General features: G+C 64.6%; 1 protein-coding gene across 9 annotated transcripts in view; it reads left to right on the top strand.

Annotated features, from left to right (window-relative positions):
• Positions 1-21,709, top strand: part of ADGRB2 (adhesion G protein-coupled receptor B2) — a 60,237-nt gene that overhangs the window by 35,111 nt on the left and 3,417 nt on the right. For 3 of the 9 annotated variants that reach the window (XM_039733834.1, XM_039733832.1, XM_039733833.1), the window contains exons 2-24: positions 2,166-2,970; positions 7,466-7,549; positions 9,702-9,866; positions 10,900-11,064; positions 12,290-12,454; positions 13,125-13,289; positions 13,364-13,465; positions 13,821-13,927; positions 14,628-14,822; positions 14,918-14,986; positions 15,099-15,207; positions 15,281-15,427; positions 15,847-15,922; positions 15,992-16,094; positions 16,812-16,855; positions 18,532-18,658; positions 19,121-19,224; positions 19,515-19,617; positions 19,831-19,981; positions 20,206-20,275; positions 20,388-20,454; positions 20,569-20,654; positions 21,207-21,305. In XM_039733834.1, the coding sequence (XP_039589768.1) occupies positions 2,181-2,970; positions 7,466-7,549; positions 9,702-9,866; positions 10,900-11,064; positions 12,290-12,454; positions 13,125-13,289; positions 13,364-13,465; positions 13,821-13,927; positions 14,628-14,822; positions 14,918-14,986; positions 15,099-15,207; positions 15,281-15,427; positions 15,847-15,922; positions 15,992-16,094; positions 16,812-16,855; positions 18,532-18,658; positions 19,121-19,224; positions 19,515-19,617; positions 19,831-19,981; positions 20,206-20,275; positions 20,388-20,454; positions 20,569-20,654; positions 21,207-21,305 (3,293 nt within the window). In that variant the 5' untranslated portion in view covers positions 2,166-2,180. Of the gene's footprint in view, positions 1-217; positions 268-2,165; positions 2,971-7,465; positions 7,550-9,701; positions 9,867-10,899; positions 11,065-12,289; positions 12,455-13,124; positions 13,290-13,363; positions 13,466-13,820; positions 13,928-14,627; positions 14,823-14,917; positions 14,987-15,098; positions 15,208-15,280; positions 15,428-15,846; positions 15,923-15,991; positions 16,095-16,811; positions 16,856-18,531; positions 18,659-19,120; positions 19,225-19,514; positions 19,618-19,830; positions 19,982-20,205; positions 20,276-20,387; positions 20,455-20,568; positions 20,655-21,206; positions 21,306-21,709 lie in introns of those variants that run through there. The other 6 variants (XM_039733831.1, XM_039733830.1, XM_039733836.1 and 3 more) reach the window with 6 other exon arrangements.

The following is a 21,709-nucleotide window of genomic DNA, read 5'->3' as shown; positions in this document are numbered from 1 at the left end:
ACTCGGTGGCCCAGATGTTAAAAACCTCCTCGGCCCCCTCGCAGCTCGGTGAAATATTTTCACTGCAGCAGCGGCGGCGGCGGCGGCGGCGGCTCGGGCGCTGCGGGGAGCGGGGCTGGTGCCGAGCGAGCTCCGGCAGCTCCGGTTGAGCCCCGGCCGCGGCTCCGTGCGGTGCCGGGCTCCGGGCAGCCGCAGTGGCGGCAGCTTTTGGGGCCGGGAGGAAGCTCCCCATATCCCAGAGCAGCTGGATCATGCATGCCTGGAGAGGTGAGGCGTGGGCTGTGTCCATCCCCGAGCAGTCCAGCGGCCGGCAGGGCAGCGGGCGGGATGGCTGGAGGATGGATGGATGGATGGATGGATGGATGGATGGATGGATGGATGGTGCTGCCGGAGCGTCCCTGCTCGCTGCTGCCGGGCGAGGGAAGCAAGCACCATCTTGTGTCCCTGCCAGGCTGCGGGAGCCCCAGGAGCTCGCTGCAGAGCAGCAGCGTGTCCCTGCCTGACCTCCTCCTCCTCTCCCTCCTCCTCCTCCTCCCTCCCCCACTCCCGGCTCTCCGGGAGCAGCGGAGGGGGCTGCGGCTCTCGGGGGGACCCCGGGTCCTTGGTGGCCGCTGGAGCAGCACCGGTGGGGGATGCTCGATGTGCTCCCCGCTCCGGCTGCAGTTGGAATTCGGTGCTTTTGGGTCTCTCCTGTTGCATTTCCTGGGGGCTCTGGCTGGAGCCCAGAGGCACCGGAGGGTTTTACTCCAGAAAAGTGGGGTTTTATTTTACCCCAGATCCCCCTGCTTGCATCGGGGAGATGCAGCCCGGTCTGCTCCCCTTGGCTCCCTCCCAGCCCCTCTCCCCGTGCCCTGGAGGGGCAATGCCAGCACCGAGCCCCCCTCCGTGCTGCCGGGGGCGGCAGGAGCCAGCGCCAGCCTGTTGCATGAGAATCGGGATATTTTTAGCTCTCTAATGTCCCCGGAGTGGCTCCAGCGCAGGCTCGGCCAAGTGTCCCTCCCCACGAGCCGGGGGATGCCCCAATATCAGCGCCTCTGCCAGGGTGGCTCGGGAGCCGGATTTGCTGTTTGAGGATTGTTTGGGAGCAGGATTTGGTGTTTGAGGGGGTTTTGGGAGCAGAATTTACTGTTTGAGGAGTAGGATTTGGTGTTTGAGGGTGTTTTTGGAGCAGGATTTGGTGTTTGAGGGTGTTTTTGGAGCAGGATTTGGTGTCTGAGGGTGTTTTGGGAGCAGGATTTGCTGTTTGAGGAGCAGGATTTGGTGTCTGAGGGTGTTTTGGGAGCAGGATTTGCTGTTTGAGGGTGAGGAAGAGCATCCCCGTGCTGTGCCAAGCGCTCGGCATCCCCGGCACACGGCTGGGCGGAGGAGAGCGGCGACCTCAACGATTTTGGAATCAACCTCTGCCATGGCATCTGGCCCTGTGGCCACCTCCTGAACGTCCCCTGATGTCCCCAGGGCTGTCCCTTTGCCACTGCTGCCCCGGGCACAGGCTGAGTGCTGCTGACACGTGCACGGCGGCCTCGGCCTCTGTAGAGCCGTGCTCCGGGCTCACTTAATAAGGCCACGGCGTGCATTATTTTATTAATGAGGTATTAAAAAGCTGTTCGTGGTGATGCTCTGCATTCCCAGAGAGGCATCCAAGAAATCTGTACTGAGCAGTGGCTGCTCACCCAGTGCCTGGCTCTTAGAACAGATGTGGGGACACCACGCTGCTGGGGTGTCACCGTGCACCCCCAGCACGTCACCCCGAGCTGCCAGCCTGTCCCCACCATGCTCCAGGGCACCAGAATGAGCTCCAAGGGCTTTTGTAGCCCTGTCTGAAGTAGTTGGGTGGCTCCACGGCCAGGCTGTGCTTGGCCAGGGGTGAGCAGAGGGTGGGAGGGTCACTGCAGGGGGGATCTGAGGGGCTGGGTGACGCTCTGGTGGTTTTGGGGTGAAGTCCTCTCTCTGTGCTGCACTGTCCCCAACCTGGGGACTCGTTGGCACATCAAGGAGTCCCCTGTAAGGTGGCAGATGGGGACAGGGACCAGGTGGGGTTGTGAACTGGGAGGGCACATGGGGTGCTGCTCTCACACCAGCCGGGCTCAGGGCAGGGCGCTGACCCCCAGCCCAGCCCCACAGCTCCGGGTAAGCCTCTGTCCGTGTGTCCATCTGTCTGCCTGCAGGGCAAATGCCATAGGATGACCGCTGCTGGTCCCCTCTTACTGGCTGTGATTTCGTCTGTCCTGTGGCTCACGCGGGGCTTCGACCCGGCTCCCAGCGCCTGCTCCGCCCTGGCCTCCGGCGTCCTCTACGGCTCCTTCTCCCTCAAGGACCTGTTCCCCACCATCTCCTCGGGCTGCTCCTGGACCCTGGAGAACCCCGACCCCACCAAGTACTCGCTCTACCTCCGCTTCAACCGGGAGGAGCAGGTCTGCACGCACTTCTCGCCCATGGTGCTGCCGCTCGACCACTACCTGGCCAACTACACCTGCGACCCGCGGGGCGAGGCCAGCCCCGCGCCCGCCCGCCCGCGCCCCGAGCAGCCGCAGGAGGACGAGGAAGACGAGGAAGCCGAGCTGGAGCTGTGCGAGGGCGCGGGGCCCTTCACCTTCCTGCACTTCGACAAGAACTTCGTGCAGCTGTGCCTGGCGGCCGAGCCCGAGGCGGCGCCGCGGCTGCTGGAGCCGCAAGCGCTGGAATTCCGCTTCGTGGAGGTGCTGCTCATCAACAACAACAACTCCAGCCAGTTCACCTGCAGCGTGCTGTGCCGCTGGCTCGAGGAGTGCCTGCAGGCTCCCGGTGCCCGCCGCTGCGGCTTCACCCACGCCGGCTGCAGCTGCCAGGCCGAGAGCCCTCCGGGCCCCCGGCGCGCCGGCACCCGCGCCCCGGCCCCCGCGCCCACCCCGGCGCCCGCCGCGCCCGACTGCTGCCCCACCGAGCTGCATTCCGAGAATGCCAACGAGCTCGACCTGCCCGAGGTGCCGCGCGGTGAGTGGGGAGCGGGGATGGACCCCCTGTGCGGGGCTGGGGGGCAGGGGAGGGGTGGGTTCTGCCCGTGAGTGGTCCGCGGGGAATGGGGATGTTGGGGATGGTGGAGTGGGTGGATCCTGCTTGTGCGAGCTGTGTGGGACTGGGATGTGCCAGCTGGGAACTGGGAATGGGGCAGGGAATCTGCAATGGATGGATCCTGGGCATGGAGGTGCCAGTGGGGCACTGGGAATGGAGCAGGGAATCTGCAATGGATGGATCCTGGGCATGGAGGTGCCAGTGGGGCAGGGAATGGTGCAGTGGATGGATCCTGGGGCTGGATGTGCCAGTGGGGCAGGAAATCTGCAATGGATGGATCCTGGGCATGGAGGTGCCAGTGGGGCACTGGGCATGGGGCAGGGAATCTGCAATGGTTGGATCCCACCCATGCACACCGCTGGGGTAGGATTGGTGCCAGCTGGATGCTGGGCATGGAGCAGAGGAGTCATGCCAGGGGTGAACCCTTGCCATGCACACTCTGCAGGGCTGGAGGGTGCAGGAGGGTGCCCTGCATGGAGCAGGAAAGCTGGTGCATGGAGCAGGGAACCCATGGGATGGATGAATCCTGCCTGAGCCCACTCCCAGGGCAGGATGGTGCCAACTGGGCGCTGGGCATGGAGCAGGGAATCCACAGGATGGATGAATCCTGCCTGAGCATGCTCCCTTAGGGCTGGAAGTTTCCAGTGGGACACTGTGCATGGAGCAGGGGATCCATACAAAGCTCAAATCCGTGGAGCTGCAGCTGGCTCTGCCCTTGCCACGGCCCAGCCATCCCTGGGAACACCACGGTGACCCCAGCGCTGCCAGGGCTGATGCCACGGCTGCTCTGGCACGTCCCACGTGGCTCCCTGGCCTCGCTCGCTGCTCCCTGGCACGGGGCAGGAGCAGGAGCCAGCTCGCTCTGCCCTGGCGGAGACGCGGCAAACAATTTGCAGGTAAAATGACCCTTCGCCGTGGCAAATTACCCTTGACTGCTGCAGCCCGGGCGCTTGTTATTCCAGGCAGGATGTCACGGCACGGCGGCCGGGCTATTAACCAGGCGGAATGAGGCCATTTGCTCGTTCCGGGATTGTAGGAACGGCCGAGGATAAAGCAGCCGGCTCCGGGATGCGCGGCGGGGCTGCCCTGCCCTGCTGCTGCCCGTGCCTGCGGTGCGGGGATTTGGGGACACATCTGGCCAGATGTTTTCCCTTCAGCAGCCTCAGGGCGATGCGCGGGCAGGAGCAATCCCCAGCGGGGCTGCGTGGGGTCTTTATCCGGCAGATTAGGTGGCGGGGCCGGGCCGGGGGTGTAGAGATAATTTCATTGGGCTTTAGCATTTATTTCAGGAGCTAAATGTCATTACGGGCAGATCCCCCACTAAATCCCCGGTCTGTTACAGCTGCAGGGCTCTAAATCGCCTCATCCCGAGGGGAGCTGCTTGAGCTGATTTCATTTTATGGGGTTTTTTTCCCCGTTTTGGGTTTTTTCCCCCCCCTTTAAACGCCGCTCCCCGTGGGCGATTAAGAGCTCAGCCCCAAGGTCAGGTGCCAGCCCCAAGGTCAGCCTGGGTGACCCTGTGCCCGAGGGTGACACCTGTGGTGGCTGGGGCTGCCTGTGGAGAAGGGGATCCAGGATGGGATTGGGAAATGGGATCCACGATGGAGAAGGGGATCCAGGATGGGATTGGGAAATGGGATCCACGATGGAGAAGGAGGATCCAGGACGGGATTGGGAATTGGGATCCAGGATGGAGAAGGGACATCCAGGATGGGATTGGGAATTAGGATCCAGGATGGAGAAGGAGCATCCAGGATGGGATTGGTAATTGGGATCCACGATGGAGAAGGGGGATCCAGGATGGGATTGGGAATTGGGATCCAGGATGGAGAAGGGACATCCAGGATGGGATTGGGAATTAGGATCCAGGATGGAGAAGGAGCATCCAGGATGGGATTGGGAATTGGGATCCAGGATGGAGAAGGGGGATCCAGGGCGGGATTGGGAATTGGGATCCATGATGGGATGGAGAAAGGGAATGCAGAACCAGATGTAAAAGTGGGATCCATGACGGGATTGAGAATTGTGATGCAGAATGGGATGGGGAATTGGGATCTAGGTGGGATGGAAAAGGAGGATCCATGATGGGATTGTGATCCAGGATGGGATTGAGAATTAGGATCCAGGATGGGATGGTGAAGCAGGATCCAGGATGGGATGGATCAGGGGGATCCAGGATGGGATGGAGAAGCGAGATGCTCCTCCAGGGGACCCAGCAGATGCCCAGGGTGGCTCAGTGGGGTTATTTCCCCCGAGCCTGGCACAGGGCACTGGCCAGGGGGCTCCCTGCAGAGCTGGCAGGGCTCAGTGCCACATTCCGCCTCTCCGGCTGCGGCGGCCGCAGCGCAAACTCCAGCTCCTTCTCCAAATTACATTTGACATTCAATTAAAGGCTGGAGCGCCCGGAGGTTCAGTGTTATTGCCGTGCCAGTGCCACGGGGGTGACACGCTGCCTCGGCCGCCCCTCGTGCCACGCCGCTGCCACCGTCCCCTCTGGGTGTCACCGCGCTGAGCCGTGGAGTCACTCACAGAGCGCCCTTCATGCAGCCGGGGGGGGTCCCAGGCTCCCACCTGGCCTCCCCCCAGCCCCCCAGGGCGGAGAATGGTCCCCTTTCAGGGGGATGGTGGCACGCAGGGCCGGGGGGCTGAATGGCGCCTGTGAGCCGAGGCTTGGCGGGCGCCCAGCGCTGATCTCAGCGGCTGCTCGGCCGCAGCGGCGTGGGGCTGGCGCCCGCCCAGCGCCTCCCCACAGCCCTGACCCCGGGGTGCCCGGCGCCCGCGTCATCCCCGCCGCGGGGAGGCTCTGCCAGGGGGGCTCGGGGATGAGCCTGGAGGCACGTGGCTGGGCTGGGGTTTTGTGGGGTGGCTTTGGGTGTGTTCGACCCCGCTGCTGCAGGCTCCAGGCGGTGTGCCCCCTCTAAAGACCCTCAAAAGGGTGACCCCTTCTTTTTGATGGTCTCTGGGTCACCCCACTGTGTCGAGCTCCAATTTTGGGTTTCCCTTATCCCAAACCCATCCCTGCTGAGAAACCAACGCCCAGTGAGGTGCTGCTGGGACAGGGACACAGCCAGCCTTGGGATTCACCTTGAGGTCCCCAGAGAACACCCCTGATGTCCCCAAAATCCCCTGCCATCCTTGCCCCCGCCAGCTGTGCTGTGCTGGGGTGCTGGGGGATCCCTGGGCAGGGCGGGGTGCCGTGCTGGGGTTGGCTGCAGCCTCCTGGTGGTGACAGGCAAGGATTTAGTGCTCTGCGAAGGAAATTGAATTTGGTGTCTCTGTCGAACACAGCCAGGGAGAACGCCCTCGTATATCCTCGGGATTTATGGTTTTCCCCAGGCTCTTGCTGTGCCGTGTGTAACTCTGCTGTGGCGCTCCCAGAGGGGGATGGCCCTGGGGGGGATTCAGCCCAGTGGCCCCACAGACCCCCCCCGGGCATCCCCTCAGTGTGCCCAGGTCCCCCTGTGTCTCCCATGCCACCGGGAATTCTGCAGCGGGATGTCCAAGGACAGGATTTGAGCGTGCCAGCGGGGAGCCCCGAAGTGTTACCCTGAGTTAAGGCAAAACTCGGTGAATTTGGGGATTTTCGGCAGCACACCCAGTGCCAGAGCAGGCTGTGCTCCCTGCCTGGGGCTGTGTCCCTGCTCTGTGTCCCAGTGGGAGCCACCATGTGCCCAAAGCACCCTGCCAGTGCCAGGTGTCCCCGTGCCACCTCCCCTCCATCCCTTGGGGACACCGCGGTGTTTGGCTGGCAGGTGCTTGTGCCACCCCTGGCTGCTGTCCTGGCTGTCACAGCAGTGGGGTGACCACAGCATTTTTGGGGGTGACATCCCTGGGGTGGCATCAATGCTGCTGTCCCTCTGTCCCCACGGCGCATCCCGCAGGAGCACCTGGGGGATGAATCCAGAGCCCAGATTTGGGGACAGGAGTCCCTCTGGAGGACAGGGAGGTGGCCCGGGGCGTGGGGGAGGCTGAGGGAGGTGTCCCCCTGCGCCTGCAGCCGCGTCCCCCGCCGCACCCCGCACATGCCAGTTAATTTCACGCCAAGTGCCCTTGATGGATCACTTGTTATTTTTGGTGAGCCGAGCCATAAATTTGTGCCACCTCACTGCAGCGAGCTGATAAGTGGGGATGGGAGAGCACCTCCGCCTGGCACGGTGGGGACACGGGCACCCTGCCTGCTCCAGGGACGTGGCAGCCCGGGCTGGGGTCCAGCTGCCACCCCTGGGACATTTTGGGGTAGCTGTGACACACGTTTGGGGCTGTGCTCAGTGATGCTCCACCAGGTCTTGCTCTCAGGGGTGTCAGCATGGGGCCAGGCACCCCTGTATCCCCCTGAAATGCCCTGTGCTGGCCTGTCCCCATCCCTGCCCCATCCCTGTCCCCTGCCCACTCTCATTTGGGTGTTTCTCTCTCCTAGGCAATGCAGTCGAGGAGAACCAGAAGGTGAAGACCCAGTGGCCACGGTCAGCAGATGAACCCGGGGTCTACATGGCCCAGACAGGTACCAGGAACAGGCAGGGGGACACTGGTGACACCAGGCTCGTGCACCTGGGCAGGGGTGACAGAGATGGAGCGAGTCCCTTTAGCTTCCTGCCCACGGACTGCCTTAATTTGCTCCATTTATATATTTTTTCCTCTGCACTTTCCTCCGAGAGTTGTAAAGCAAAAGCAAAAAAAAAAAAAAATCTATTAATTGTTTCGTTCAAATGTATTTATTTGGCAAATCCATCTGGGTAATTTGAACGTGCTGCTCCCCCCTCCCCAGCCTCCCTGATTTATGGTCGGAGGGCTCGGAGGCGAGCAGGAGATGGATGGGCCCCAGCTCTGCTCCGTGTGCCTGGCGTGCAGAATTCCTGGCCACACTCGGCTGCTCACGGGGCTTCTGCCCCACTGGGAGCTCCTGGCTGACCCCATCGGTGACCCTGTCCAGTCTCGGGGTCCCCGTGTGACGCAGAGCAACCCCAGCACGTTGTCACCGCCGCTGGTGACACAGAGCCCGTGTTCTGCCTGTCTCCAGGACAAATGGTCCCCGTTGGAGCCCTCCCCCATCTATCCCTGGTTAATTTAAACGGATGGGCTCTGCTGCTGGGCTGTCCAAGAGCCTCAGAGACATCATCAACCTTAATAAGAGCCGCTTGTTGTAAATGTCAGCGTGTGACGGGGTGGGGAGAGGGAGCTACAGAGGGCTGCCCGTGCTGCCCACTGCTCATTGCCCGTGCTGCCCACTGCTCATTGCCCGTGCTGCCCACCCTGCCCGTGCTGCCCACTGCTCATTGCCCATGCTGCCCACCCTGTCCGTGCTGCCCACTGCCCACCCTGTCCGTGCTGCCCACTGCTCATTGTCCGTGCTGCCCACTGCTCATTGTCCGTGCTGCCCACTGCTCATTGTCCGTGCTGCCCACCCTGCCCGTGCTGCCCACTGCTCATTGCCCATGCTGCCCACCCTGTCCGTGCTGCCCACTGCCCACCCTGTCCGTGCTGCCCACTGCTCATTGTCCGTGCTGCCCACTGCTCATTGTCCGTGCTGCCCACTGCTCATTGTCCGTGCTGCCCACTGCTCATTGTCCGTGCTGCCCACTGCTCATTGTCCGTGCTGCCCACTGCTCATTGTCCGTGCTGCCCACTGCTCATTGTCCGTGCTGCCCACTGCTCATTGTCCGTGCTGCCCACTGCTCATTGTCCGTGCTGCCCACTGCTCATTGTCCGTGCTGCCCACTGCTCATTGTCCGTGCTGCCCACTGCTCATTGTCCGTGCTGCCCACTGCTCATTGTCCGTGCTGCCCACTGCTCATTGTCCGTGCTGCCCACTGCTCATTGTCCGTGCTGCCCACTGCTCATTGTCCGTGCTGCCCACTGCTCATTGTCCGTGCTGCCCACTGCTCATTGTCCGTGCTGCCCACTGCTCATTGTCCGTGCTGCCCACTGCTCATTGTCCGTGCTGCCCACTGCTCATTGTCCGTGCTGCCCACTGCTCATTGTCCGTGCTGCCCACTGCTCATTGTCCGTGCTGCCCACTGCTCATTGTCCGTGCTGCCCACTGCTCATTGTCCGTGCTGCCCACTGCTCATTGTCCGTGCTGCCCACTGCTCATTGTCCGTGCTGCCCACTGCTCATTGTCCGTGCTGCCCACTGCTCATTGTCCGTGCTGCCCACTGCTCATTGTCCGTGCTGCCCACTGCTCATTGTCCGTGCTGCCCACTGCTCATTGTCCGTGCTGCCCACTGCTCATTGTCCGTGCTGCCCACTGCTCATTGTCCGTGCTGCCCACTGCTCATTGTCCGTGCTGCCCACTGCTCATTGTCCGTGCATTTGGCACCCTGTACATGCTGCCCACCCTTCCCACCCCGCTCACCCTGCCCACTCTGCCCTGCCCGCCCTGTCCCTGCTGCCCACTGCCCACCCTGCCCGCCCTGCCTGCGCTGCCAGCCCCTCCCAGGACAGGTCCTGCCCCTCACACCAGCTGCCATCCCGTGCCCCAATCCCTTCCCCACCTCCATCCCAGGCCTCACCTCACTGACACCCTCAGTGCCACCCTGTCACCCACCCCACCCCATCCTCACCCCCGCGCTCCGCGGTGCCACCCACCCGCCTCCCTGCCCCTTGGTGGCACGTCCCCTGTCCCCCGCGGGCTCTCAGATCCCTGTCACCCCCAGGGGACCCTGCGGCGGAGGAGTGGTCGCAGTGGAGCGTGTGCTCCCTGACGTGCGGCCAGGGCTCCCAGGTGCGGACGCGCTCCTGCGTCTCCTCTCCGTACGGGACGCTGTGCAGCGGGCTGCTCCGGGAGACCCGCACCTGCAACAACACCGCCACCTGCCCAGGTACGGGGACAGCGGGGACAGCGGGGACAGCGGGGACAGCGGGGACAGCGGGGACACCGCGGCGCTGCGCTGCCGGCTCCCAGCAGGGCTGAGCGGGCGGGTGGGGACAGAGAGAATGCGTTGCTGGGATGTTTCTGGGGGCTCCTCGAGGTGCTGTGGTGGATGAGAAGGGTGGCTTGGCATGGTTGTGGTGCCCACCCTGATGCTCCGAGTGCTGTTGGCATCCCTCCATCCTCTGGAGTGTCTCTTGGGGAGGTGTCTGGAGCGGGTGCCCTGCACCCTGTGCCCTCTCAGCGGTGCTGCTGCTGGGGATTTGCCTCGGGGACTCCTTCCCATCCTCTCTCCTGGTGAACTGTGGGCTCCTCCTGGATGTCCCCAAGGCTTTGTGCTGGAGCCTGGGAGATTTGGAGCCTGGCATTCCGAGGGGATCTCCCTGACATGGGGCAGGAGAGGCCTGAGCTGCTCAGTGCCTCAAGGCAGGTGACAGCAGGAGGCCGAGGATCTCCTGTCTGTCCGTGGTGGTGTCCGTGTGTCTCATGTGGGACACAGGAGGGACCTCAGGGTGCCACAGTGGCAGCCACACTGCCCCGTCTGAATCTGGGGTGTTTCAAGGGATTTTCACAAGCAGTGTCCATACCGAGGGGTGCAGCCCTGTCCTGGCACCCCGAGGACATCGGAGCTCAAGGAGGAGCATTCTTTGGGATGGCCCCTGATCCCTTCCTGGAGCGCTGAGCTCCCGTGGGTGTGAGGGGCAGATTGTGCTCCGTGTGCTGACAGGGAGCGGGGTGACCCGTGTGTGGCTTTGGGGGGACGTGCGCCGCCAGTGCCAGCACCCCAAAAGGGACACTGGTGCAGTGCAGGGGTGGCAGCGGCACCGCTGCCAGCTCAGGGATTTGGGATAACAACAGGACAGGCAGTGCTGGGCACTGTGCCCGGCTGAGCCCTGGGCGGGGCACGAGGGGGCTGCCAAGCCGGGACCCCTGGGTGCCGGGACCCCTGGGAGGCTGGAGGCCTGGGCTGTGCTGTGTTGCAGCTCCCGGCGCGTGGGAGGAGTGGTCCCCGTGGAGCCTGTGCTCGGTGACCTGCGGGCGAGGGGCCAGGACCAGGACGCGGCGCTGCGCGGCCTCGCGGCGCGGAGGGAAGGCCTGCGAGGGCCCCGGGCTGCAGGCCAAGCCCTGCAGTATCGCGACCTGCCCGGGTCAGTACCTCCCCCTCCCCAGCTCCTTCTTCCCGCCGGGAATGCCAGGGGACGGCGCCAGCTGAGCGCCAGAGCTCCTGGTGCCACGAGGGACGGGTGACACCGCCATGGGCAGCTGGCACACAGGGGTGCTGTGACACTCGGTGCACCGTCCTGTCCCCGCTGGAGATCCAAGTGGAAATTCAGTGCCGTTGGCTGTGCCAGGGTCTCACGACCCCAGCATGAGCAGGGTCCAGCCTGAGGACCACAGAGGAGGCGGCTTCATCCCTACCCCTCTGCTGTGCCTGGCACTGGGGTGGCACAGGGACATTGTGGGGTACAGGGAGGTGGCAAAGGGGGTCGGCTGCAGGGTCTGTGTGCACACAGGTGGCAGTGCCACAGCTGTCCCTTCCTCCTGTGTGCCAGGAGTGGCCGCGGTGGTGGCTGTGGGGTTTCTGCAGTGATGGGCAGGGATGCCATGTCTTAGATGTTGTTCCCATGTGTGACGTGGGGCAGCTGGCAGGGACTTCAGAGCAGGAAGGAGCTGCTCCTGCAGCAGCTCTGACAGGGATGTGGCACCCATGGCACAGAGCTTTGGCCACGGCAGTCCTGTGGAGATGCTGCTGGAGTCTTGAGCGTGGCAGGGAATGATGCCAGGGATTCTGGATTTGGTTGGAAGTGATGCCAGGGATGCTGGATTTGGCACAACTGATGACAGGGATGCTGGATTTGGTTGGAAGAAGTGCCAGGGATGCTGGATTTGTTAAAAAGCAATGCCAGGGATGCTGGATTTGACAGGACTGATGAAAGGGATGCTGGATTTGGTAAAAAGCAATGCCAGGGATGCTGCATTGGCCAGAAGCGATGGCAGGGATTCTGGGTTTGGTTCGAAGTGATGCCAGGGCTGCTGGATTTGGTGGAAAGCAATGCCAAAGCTGCTGGATTTGGCAGGACCGATGCCACAGACGCTGGGTTTGGTTGGAAGCAATACCAAGGGTGCCAGAAACTCTTAAATTCCACGCAAGCAACACCAGGGTCCCCACCCTGAGCGTGTCCCTTGTGTCCCACCGGTGGAGGGGCCACTCCCAGTGCCAATCCCCCCTCCCAGCACCGCCTGTCCAGCCTGGCACAGGACGAGCCGTACACCCGTAGGTTGGACCCGTTGCCCGGCGAGCCCGAGCCGGGGCCGCGCGGCCGAGCGGCCGCGGTGCCGTGGGAGCTGACGCCGCTCTCCTTGTCCCCGCAGTGGAAGGGCAGTGGCTGGAGTGGGGCGCCTGGAGCCGCTGCTCCGTCACCTGTGCCAACGGCACCCAGCAGCGGACGCGCAGGTGCAGCGTCTCGGCCCACGGCTGGGCCGAGTGCCGCGGGGCCCACGCCGACGCCCGGGAGTGCTCCAACCCCACCTGTCCCAGTAAGGCCCCGCGCGCTGGGGGGGAGCGGGGGGACGGCCGCGCGTCGGGGCGCGGCACCCAGCACGGCCCCGCCGCCGCGCCCACGCGGTGTCACCGCCGGTGACACCCGGGGTGCTGGCGGCCCCCTCCACTGCGGGGAGCCTGAGGGTGATGCCAGGGATCACCGGGCGTGTTTCAGCTGGAGGAGATGGGGGTTGGCACTGTGCTCATCCTGGGTGGCGCTGGGGACCCGTCGGTGCCAGGTGGCGGCGGGTCCCGCCGTGCTTTGGGCGTACAAGCACGAGGGAGATCTCACGTGTGCACGGCGCTGGGCATGGGGACACCGGGCAGAGGATGGACCACGGGGTCCTCATCCTGTCCTTTGAGCCGCTCCTTGTTTTGTGGGAGAAGTGGTGGCACCGGTGGCAGCCGCGGAGGGAGGCGGTGGCTGTGCCATGGTGCCCATGGATGGTGGCAGGGAATGAGGGGCATCTGCAGCAGGATGGGCATCTGCAGCAGGATGCCAGTCTGCCCTAAAAGAGATTTAAATCACTGATCCATGCATTTCACACCCCGCGGGATTTCGGCTCACAGCGCGTGGGGCAGCGCCGGCGGTGCCCCATGCCCGTCCCCGCGGGTGCCACTCTCCGTGCGCAGAGCCAGGTGTCCACAGTGTCCCCATCCCCACAGCAGACAGCAAGTGGGGTCCTTGGAACCACTGGAGCCTCTGCTCCAAGACCTGCGACACCGGCTGGCAGCGGCGCTTCCGCATGTGCGAGGGCACGGGCATGCAGGGCTACCCCTGCGAGGGCACCGGCGAGGAGGTGAAGACCTGCAACGAGAAGAAGTGCCCAGGTACGGGGTACCCCCCACCCCCCGGCGCCCCTCACCCCACATCTGGGCCGTGCTGATCCCCCCTTCCCCCCCAGCCTACCACGAGATGTGCAAGGACGAGTACGTGATGCTGATGACCTGGAAGAAGACGGCTGCCGGGGAGATCATCTACAACAAGTGTCCCCCCAACGCCACAGGTGACCCCAGACGTCCCCAGGGCTGGCACAGGGCAAGGGGTGGTGGGTGGTATTGGGGTTGAGCACCCCAAACTCCAGGGGCAGCGGGTGGCATGAAGGACAAGTGGCCCAAACCCCTCTGGCATGGAGCAGGGTAGGGGGCGTGGGTGGCATTTGGGTTGAGACACCCCAAAGCCCCAGGGACGGGGGTGGCACTGGGATCAAGACACCTGGAGCAGGGCAGGGGCTGGTGGGTGACATTGGGGTCAAGCACCCCTAAATCCCCTGGCCCTGGAGCTGCGCAGGGGCTGTGGGTGGCATCGGGGTGCCAGGAAGGGATGGCAGTGCCAGCCCCAATCCCAAATCTCCGCCACAGGGACTGCCAGCCGCCGGTGCCTGCTGAGCCCCCATGGGGTCGCCTATTGGGGTGTGCCCAGCTTCGCCCGCTGCGTCTCCCACGAGTACAGATACTTGCATCTCTCAGTAGGTGCCCGCTCTGGCACGGCCCCTTCTGTCCCCTGTCCCTGTCCCTGGGGCTCTGTCCCATCCCTGGCACTCCAAGAGCATCTCTGGCATGGGGAAACTGAGGCAGGGATCTCTGGGCGGGCTGGGAAAGGGGATCCCACCCAGGCTGTGTCCGTGGGAAATGGCTCTTGGGATGGGAAGGCTCCCTCAGATCCCCATGGATTCCCCTGTGGGGTGGGCAGAGGGATCCCATCCCAGAGCTGGAGCGGGGTTCTGGTTGGAGTTGTGCTCCTGTGTGTATGGAAAGAGGCTTTTGGGAAGGAGAGGATGCCCCCTGACCCCATGGATGTCCCCAGACCTCCCTGGATGTCCCCAGACTCCTGTGACCACCCCCCCACAGACCTCTGTGGGCTTGGAAAAATATCCCAATCCTTGAGCTTGAGCTGGCATGTTTGCATTGCGTTCCCACGTGTTTGGGAAGGGGCTTTGGGGATGTGGAGGATGACCCCAGACCCCATGGATGTCCCCAAACTCCTGTGAATGTCCCCAGACCACCCTGGATGTCCCCAAACCCCCATGGACTCCCTCAACCCGCGCGTCCTGCAGCTGCCTCAATTAACTCTGCCGCGTCCCCCGGGCTCTGGGGACAATAAGGGACACGCAGCACTGCTGGGGGGCGGTGGCAGCAGAGTGACACCGCTGTCCCCCCGTGTCCCAGCTGCGGGAGCACCTGGCGAAGGGCCAGCGGGTGCTGGCAGGGGAGGGCATGTCCCAGGTGGTGCGGAGCCTGCTGGAGCTCATGGCCCGCAAGACCTACTACAGCGGGGACCTGCTCTTCTCCGTGGACATCCTGCGCAACGTCACCGACACCTTCAAGAGGGCCACCTACATCCCGTCCTCCGAGGACGTGCAGGTAGCGGGCAGGGGGACGGCCAGGGTCCCCTCCCCGGGGAGGTGGCGGCGGGTGGCCCGGCCCGTCCCCAGCCCCGCTGAGCCCCGTCCCCGCAGCGCTTCTTCCAGGTGGTGAGCTACATGGTGGACGCCGAGAACCGCGACAAGTGGGAGGACGCCCAGCAGGTGGGTGGCACGGGGGGCGCGGTGGTGGCAGCCGGGGTGTCCCCACCAACGGGGGTGTCCCCACCGCGGTGACGCATCCCGGAGGTTCCGGAGCTGCTCCCGTCTCCCGCAGGTCTCTCCCGGCTCCGTGCACCTGATGAAGGTGGTGGAGGACTTCATCCACCTGGTTGGGAACGCGCTGAAGGCTTTCCAGAGCTCCCTCATTGTCACCGACAACCTGGGTGAGTGGCAGGGCGGGCACGGGGGCCTGAGGGGACACAGGAGCGGGGAGGTGACACCCGTGTCCCCTGCCAGTGACCAGCATCCAGCGGGAGCCCGTGTCCGCCGTGTCCAGCGACATCAACTTCCCCATGAAGGGCCGGCGGGGGATGAAGGACTGGGCCCGCAGCTCCGAGGACAAGCTCTTCATCCCCAGGGAGGTGCTGAGCCTCGCCTCGGCAGGTGAGCAGGAGTGCCCAGCTGTGGGCACATCTGGAGGTGGGCATGCGTCTGCCTGAATGCTCCTGCACGTCTGGGGCAGCGCACAGCTGGGTGCTTGCACATCTGGAGGTGTGCACATCTGGGCGCGTGCAGGTGTGGACCCAGGTGTGAACGTGAACATCTGGAAGTGCACAGGTGTGTGAGCCCGCACATCTGGGCGCGTGCAGGTGTGTACACACGTGAGCGTGCACATCTGGAGGTGTCCATGAGCGCACACCTGCTGCAGACCTGGCTCCCAATTCACACACACGTGACCTGCACCCCGGGCACGTGCGGGTGACCTCTGGGGCCAGCACACATCTGGGCGCACATCTGGCACGCTCGTGTGTGCCCTGCGTGTCCCCTCCCGGGTGTCACCGAGCCTGTGGCTCTCTCTGCAGAAGCCGAGGAGTCGTCGCACTTTGTCATCGGGGCGGTGCTGTACCGCACGCTGGGGCTCATCCTGCCCCCGCCCAGGTGAGTGGCACCGCCCGCGGTGTCCCCTGCTGTCCCCCGGCCTGTCACAGCCCGTGTCCCTTCCCGCAGGAGCCCCCTGGCCGTCACCTCTAAGGTGCTGACGGTGACGGTGCGCCCGCCCACCCGGCCCGCGGAGCCGCTCGTGCTGGTGGAGCTGTCCCACATCATCAACGTGAGTGTCCCCTCCCCTGGCACCGGGAATGTCCCTTCCCACATCATCAACGTGAGTGTCCCCTCCCCTGGCACCGGGAATGTTCCCTCTCATGCCACCATGCCCCCTTCCCATGTCACCCGTGTGAGTGTCCCTCTCCCATGTCACCAGTGTGTCCCTCTCCTGGGTCACCGTGAATGTCCTTTCCCACCAGTGTGTCTCCTCCCATGACATCAACCTAAGTGTCCCCCTCCAATGTCATCAGTGTCCCCCTCCTCGTGTCCCCCCTGCCACATCAGCTTGTGGCCCTCATCATCAGTGTCCCTCTCCCATGTCATTGTGAGTGTCCCCCTCTGTGTCATCCACACAAGTGTCCCTTGTCCCTCATTGTCATCATGACTGTCCCCTCCTGTGGCATTGTCCTTCCTCATCATCAACCCTCCAGTGTCATCAACGAGTTCCTTCATCACCACCATGAGTGTCCCCTTCCCCTCCCACGCCATCCATGTGCCACCCTGCTGTCCCATCACTGTGTCCCCACTGTGCCATGTGTGTCCCTGTCACCTGCAGGCACTGAGCTGGGCAGGGACCAGCAGTTCCCAGTTTGTGGCATGGTCCCTGTGCCCACGGTGGGGAGATGCCACCCCTGGGACACTCCGGGAATGTCCCCAAGGGCCACATCTGCTCGTGGGGAGGGGACAGGGCAGGGGGAGCTCTAACCTGTCCCTGTGTCCGCAGGGCACGTCCCACCCGCAGTGTGTCACCTGGGACTACTCGAGGACGTGAGTGAGGGGCACGGGGACACTGGGACACTCTGGTGACAGGGCGGGGCTGGCAGTGCTGGGGGGCTGCTGGGAGGGAGGGAGGGGAATGGGGACAGGGATGGGGACAAGGATGGGGGAATGGGGACAAGAACAGGGATTGGAGCAGGGATGGCGGAGCAGGGATGGGAACAGGGGCGGGGACAAGAACAGGGATTGGAGCAGGGATGGGGGGACAGGGATGGGAGAACGGGAATGGGGACAGGAATGGGGACAGGGATGAGGGAATGGGGACAGGAACAGGAATTGAAGCAGGGATGGGGGAACAGGGATGGGTACAGGAATGGGGGAATGGGAATGGGGGAACAGGGATGGGGACAGGGATGGGGAGGGGAATGGGGATAGGAATGGGGACAGGGATGGGGGAATGGGGATGGGGACAGGGATGGGGGAATGGGAATGGGGACAGGGACAAGGAACAGGATGGAAACAGGGATGAGGAACAGGGATGGGAACAGGGATGGGGGAATGGGGACAGGAACAGGGATTGGAGCAAGGACGGGGGAACAGGGATGGGAACAGGGACATAAAGCAGGGACGGGACAGAAAGCAGGGATGGGAACAGGGATGGGAGAGCTGGGATGGAGCAGGGATGGGAGCAGGGATGGGGGAACAGGGATGGGAACAGGGATGGGAGAGCTGGGATGGAGCAGGGATGGGAGCAGGGACGAGCAGCCAGGACCATCCCTTCCCACACCCCGGCCCCACTGGCACGGGTGAACGGAGCTCCCACGGGATCGATGCGGCCCCGGAGCCGCGGGGCCGCCCGCGCCAGGCTGCCAGATGTGATTTGTTAGCGCTGGCAGGAATGAGGGAAAGTAGGGCAGGAAGGGGGGCGGGCAGCGCTGCGGGCTGCGGGAGGGCACTGCCAGCCCCCTGCCCAGGTAGCCACGGGAGTTTGGGGTCACTGGTTCCAGTTCATCCCCCAAACCGGGGGGGAGGTGTTGGCTGTGATGAGCGTGGCAGGGCTCAGCCCAGCCCAGGGACAGTCCCCAGCTGTCCCACAGACCCAGTTCCCGGTTTTCCTGATGTGCTGGGAGCTGTGGCTGCCCCCCTGGGCATGGCAGTACCACCCCACTCTCTGCTCCCTCACTGGGGAGGTCCCCTGGCAGGAGGGGTCCCTGTGACAGGAAGCAGGAGCGTCCCCAAGGGGGTGGGTCCCCATAAAAGGAGGGGTCCCCATGGGGGACGGATCCTTCTAACAAGAGAGTCCCCATGACAGAAGGGTCCCCAAGGGCAGGAGGGGTCCCCATGGCAGAGGGGTCCTATAATGGGGGATCCCCATGGTGGGAGAGGACCTCATGGAGAGAGGGAATCATCACCCCCCTGGGGGGGGACACAGGTGCCAGGGGGCTCTTGGGGCTGTTCCTGCTTGTCCTGGCACTGCCCCACCCCTATCTCGTGTTTCTCCCCCCCAAGTCTCTGTGGGATGATTAAACCTGGAGCTTTTCTGCTGGATCAGCCCGGGGCAGGGATGGCTTCACCCCCTCCCCAAACTCGGGGTGTCCCCTGGCAGTGCCCCCTGCGTGCCACCCACCGGGCAAGGCCAGGAAGGGGTTAACTCCGGAGAGGCGCGAGGGGCTGCGTGTGTTTGATCATTTCAAATTGCTCTCCCTCGCTCCCTTCCCATTAATCAGGGATGCTGGCTTGGGAAACTGGGACACGGAGAGCTGCCAAACCCTGGAGACCCTCCCGGCGCACACCAAATGCCAGTGCCGCCAGCTCGCCACCTTCGCCGTGCTCGCCCAGCTGCCCAGAGACCTGGTAGGGCACAGGGTGGGGACAGCCACCAGCCTGCTGGGGACACGGGAGGTGGGTGGGGGGTGACCCCCGGGCTGGGCGGGGTTCTCCCGAGGCGGGGCGGGGGTGGGCACGGAGCGTTTCCTACTGGGATGAGGCGGGCGCTGCAGGGTGGGGGTGTCCCCAGCAGCCAGAGGAGGGGTCCCAGCACCCCCCAGCACCCCCAGCAGGGTGGGTTTGTGTGAGCAGGGGCTTCCACGGTCCCTAGAGCTCAATACAGGGCACTGCTGTGTGCCAGCAGGGGAGGGGGCACCCCATTGCTATTCCGCCCGCATCCCCCGTTGGCACGGAGTCCCCTTTGGCTGTGCCACCGCTGCCACCGACCCCTTCTGGCACCCGGGGGTGGAGGGCCCAGAGGGGACAGGGGGCTGGCAGGGAGCAGTGGGGAAGGGGCTGAGCTCAGCCAGTCCCCGGGTGTCCCCCCAGGCCATGGACCCCTCGGGGACGCCGTCGGTGCCGCTGATGATCGGCTGCGCCGTGTCCTGCATGGCCCTGCTGACCCTGCTGGTGATCTACGCCGCCTTCTGGAGGTGACCCCAGGGCACCTGGGCACCTGGGGGGCACCTGGGGCGTGGGGCCCTGTGGGGAGGGGGTGACAAAGGGGGACACGGCACCGGGGAGGGCTCAACATCAACGGGATTGGTGGGAACGGAAAAACTGGGTGGGAGAAGAGGCCTGGGACTGTCCCCACCCTGTGGCAGCATGGGACAGGGACAGGGACATGGGACATGGGACAGGGACATGGGACATGGGACATGGGACAGGGACAGGGAGGGACAGGGGACAGGGACAGGCTGGCCCCATGTCACTCCTGCCACAGGTTCATCAAGTCGGAGCGCTCCATCATCCTGCTCAACTTCTGCGTCTCCATCCTGGCGTCCAACATCCTCATCCTCGTGGGCCAGTCCCAGATGCTCAGCAAGGTGGGTGCCACCACCCTGCCACCACCCTGCCACCCTCCCTGGGGTGCCAGGCCACTCGCCGGCTCCCCTGCTGGCTCGCAGCAGCAGATTGGATTTGGATTAACTCGATCCTGGGATTAAATCCCCCGCGCCCGCCCCTGGCTCTGACACAAACCTCGCTGGGTTTAACCGCCACGGTGCCAACACTGCTGTCCCCGTGTCCCCACCCCGCAGGGCGTGTGCACCATGACCGCCGCCTTCCTCCACTTCTTCTTCCTCTCGTCCTTCTGCTGGGTGCTGACCGAGGCCTGGCAGTCCTACCTGGCGGTGATCGGCCGGATCCGGACACGCCTGGTCAGGAAGCGCTTCCTGTGCCTGGGATGGGGTAAGAGCCCGGCCTGGGTGGGAGCGGGCACCCCTCACCCATCCTGGTACCCCCCAGGCTCATCAGAGGGGAAACTGAGGCACAGCGGAGGAGAGCAGACCCGGGTGTCTCAGCTGTGGGGAGCTGTCAGAGGAGCTCCATCGCCGTCCCCACCCCTGGGGCTGGCACAGGGGGGGACAGTGCCACCTTCCTCCAGCTGCTCCAGCCCCGTGTCCCCTCTCCAGGGTTGCCAGCCCTCGTGGTCGCCGTCTCCGTTGGCTTCACGCGGACCAAAGGCTACGGGACAGCCAGCTAGTACGTGGGGACAGGGGACACAGGGAGGGGCACGGCGGCTGCTGCGGGCTGCCTGGGAGCAGGGCACGGCCACAGGGCTGTCCCCTGACACGCCACCCTCGGTCCCCTGCAGCTGCTGGCTCTCGCTGGAGGGCGGTCTGCTCTACGCCTTCGTGGGACCCGCTGCTGTCATCGTGCTGGTGAGCTGCCCCTGAGAGCCCTGGACCCCCCAAAACCCACCCTGGGGGGGGCTCGTGGCAGCTGCTGCCGCGGGCAGGGGGCTCCGTGCCAGCGCTGAGCCCACCCTCTCACAGGTGAACATGCTGGTGGGCATCATCGTCTTCAACAAGCTCATGTCCCGCGACGGCATTTCAGATAAGTCCAAAAAGCAGCGAGCTGGGTAAGTGCCCTGTGCCCCACGGGGGGGTCCCCGGGGCCGCCCCCCGACCCCCACACCCTGCCGGGGGCTGGGCACGGGGGTGCCCCGGCAGCGGGCTCGGGGTGGGGCAGATTTCACCGCATCCGTGGGCGGCGGGGGCCAAGCCCGGGGTGAGCACAGCCCCTTGTTGGGGGCTGCTGGACGGGGCAGAATTTGGGGGGCAGCCACCCCCGCTCCTTCCCTCGGGGAAGGGGGGTCCGCAGGCCGCAGCCCCCCCTCCGTGCCCGCCCCCTCCCCTGCCGCTTGGCCACCCCCCCTCGCCATTAACAGCTGCCACCCTCGACTAACCTGACGCTCTCTTTCTCTCTCTTTCTTCTCCTCCTCCCATTTGCTTCTTGCCTGTGTGCCTGTGTCCGTCCATCCATCCCTCCATCCATCTGTCCATCCATCTGTCCATCCCCCCCGCCCTCTCCCCGCCGTCCTGCCTTGCTCCCTCCCCTCTCCCCGCGCCTGCATCCCCCCCGCGTGGCCCGGTCCTGGCCGCGGGGCGCCGGGGGGGCGCTGGGCTCGTAGCTCCAAGCCCCCCCCGTGCGGCAGCCTGCTGCTGAAATGCACCAAGTGCGGCGTGGTGTCCAGCGCGGCCATGACCTCCGCCACCGCCAGCAGTGCCATGTTAGTGCCCGTCCCGCGCCCGCCGCGCCCCCCGCCCCGAGCACAGCGCGGGGGGGGCTCTGGGCATCTCCCCGAAAGGGTTGGGGGGCGGGTTGGGGGTCCCCGAGGGGAAGGAAGGAAGGATGGAAGGAAGGATGGAAGGGTGACGCTGTGTGCTCGGGGCGGGGTGTCCCATCACGTCTGCATGGCATGGCTTCCCATGGCAGGTCACCTCATCGCCGGGGTTGGGGGGCTCTTCTGGCCTGGGGGTGGGGCACGGGCTCGGGGGTGTCCCCGGGACCCTCTTCGCGGGCTGTGAGCTCCAGAGGCTGCTGGAGTCCCCGCTCACGGGGGTTTAGTCACAACAGAGGCAGCCCCAAAATTCGCTGCTTAAAAAAAAAAAAAAAAAAAAAAAAAAAAAGAAA

This window comes from Passer montanus, unplaced genomic scaffold (assembly GCF_014805655.1).
Source record: "Passer montanus isolate IOZ18808 unplaced genomic scaffold, ASM1480565v1 scaffold89, whole genome shotgun sequence".
Taxonomy (NCBI): domain Eukaryota; kingdom Metazoa; phylum Chordata; class Aves; order Passeriformes; family Passeridae; genus Passer; species Passer montanus.
Note: the sequence above shows the minus strand (reverse complement) of the source record. Positions and strands in the feature narration are given on the sequence as shown.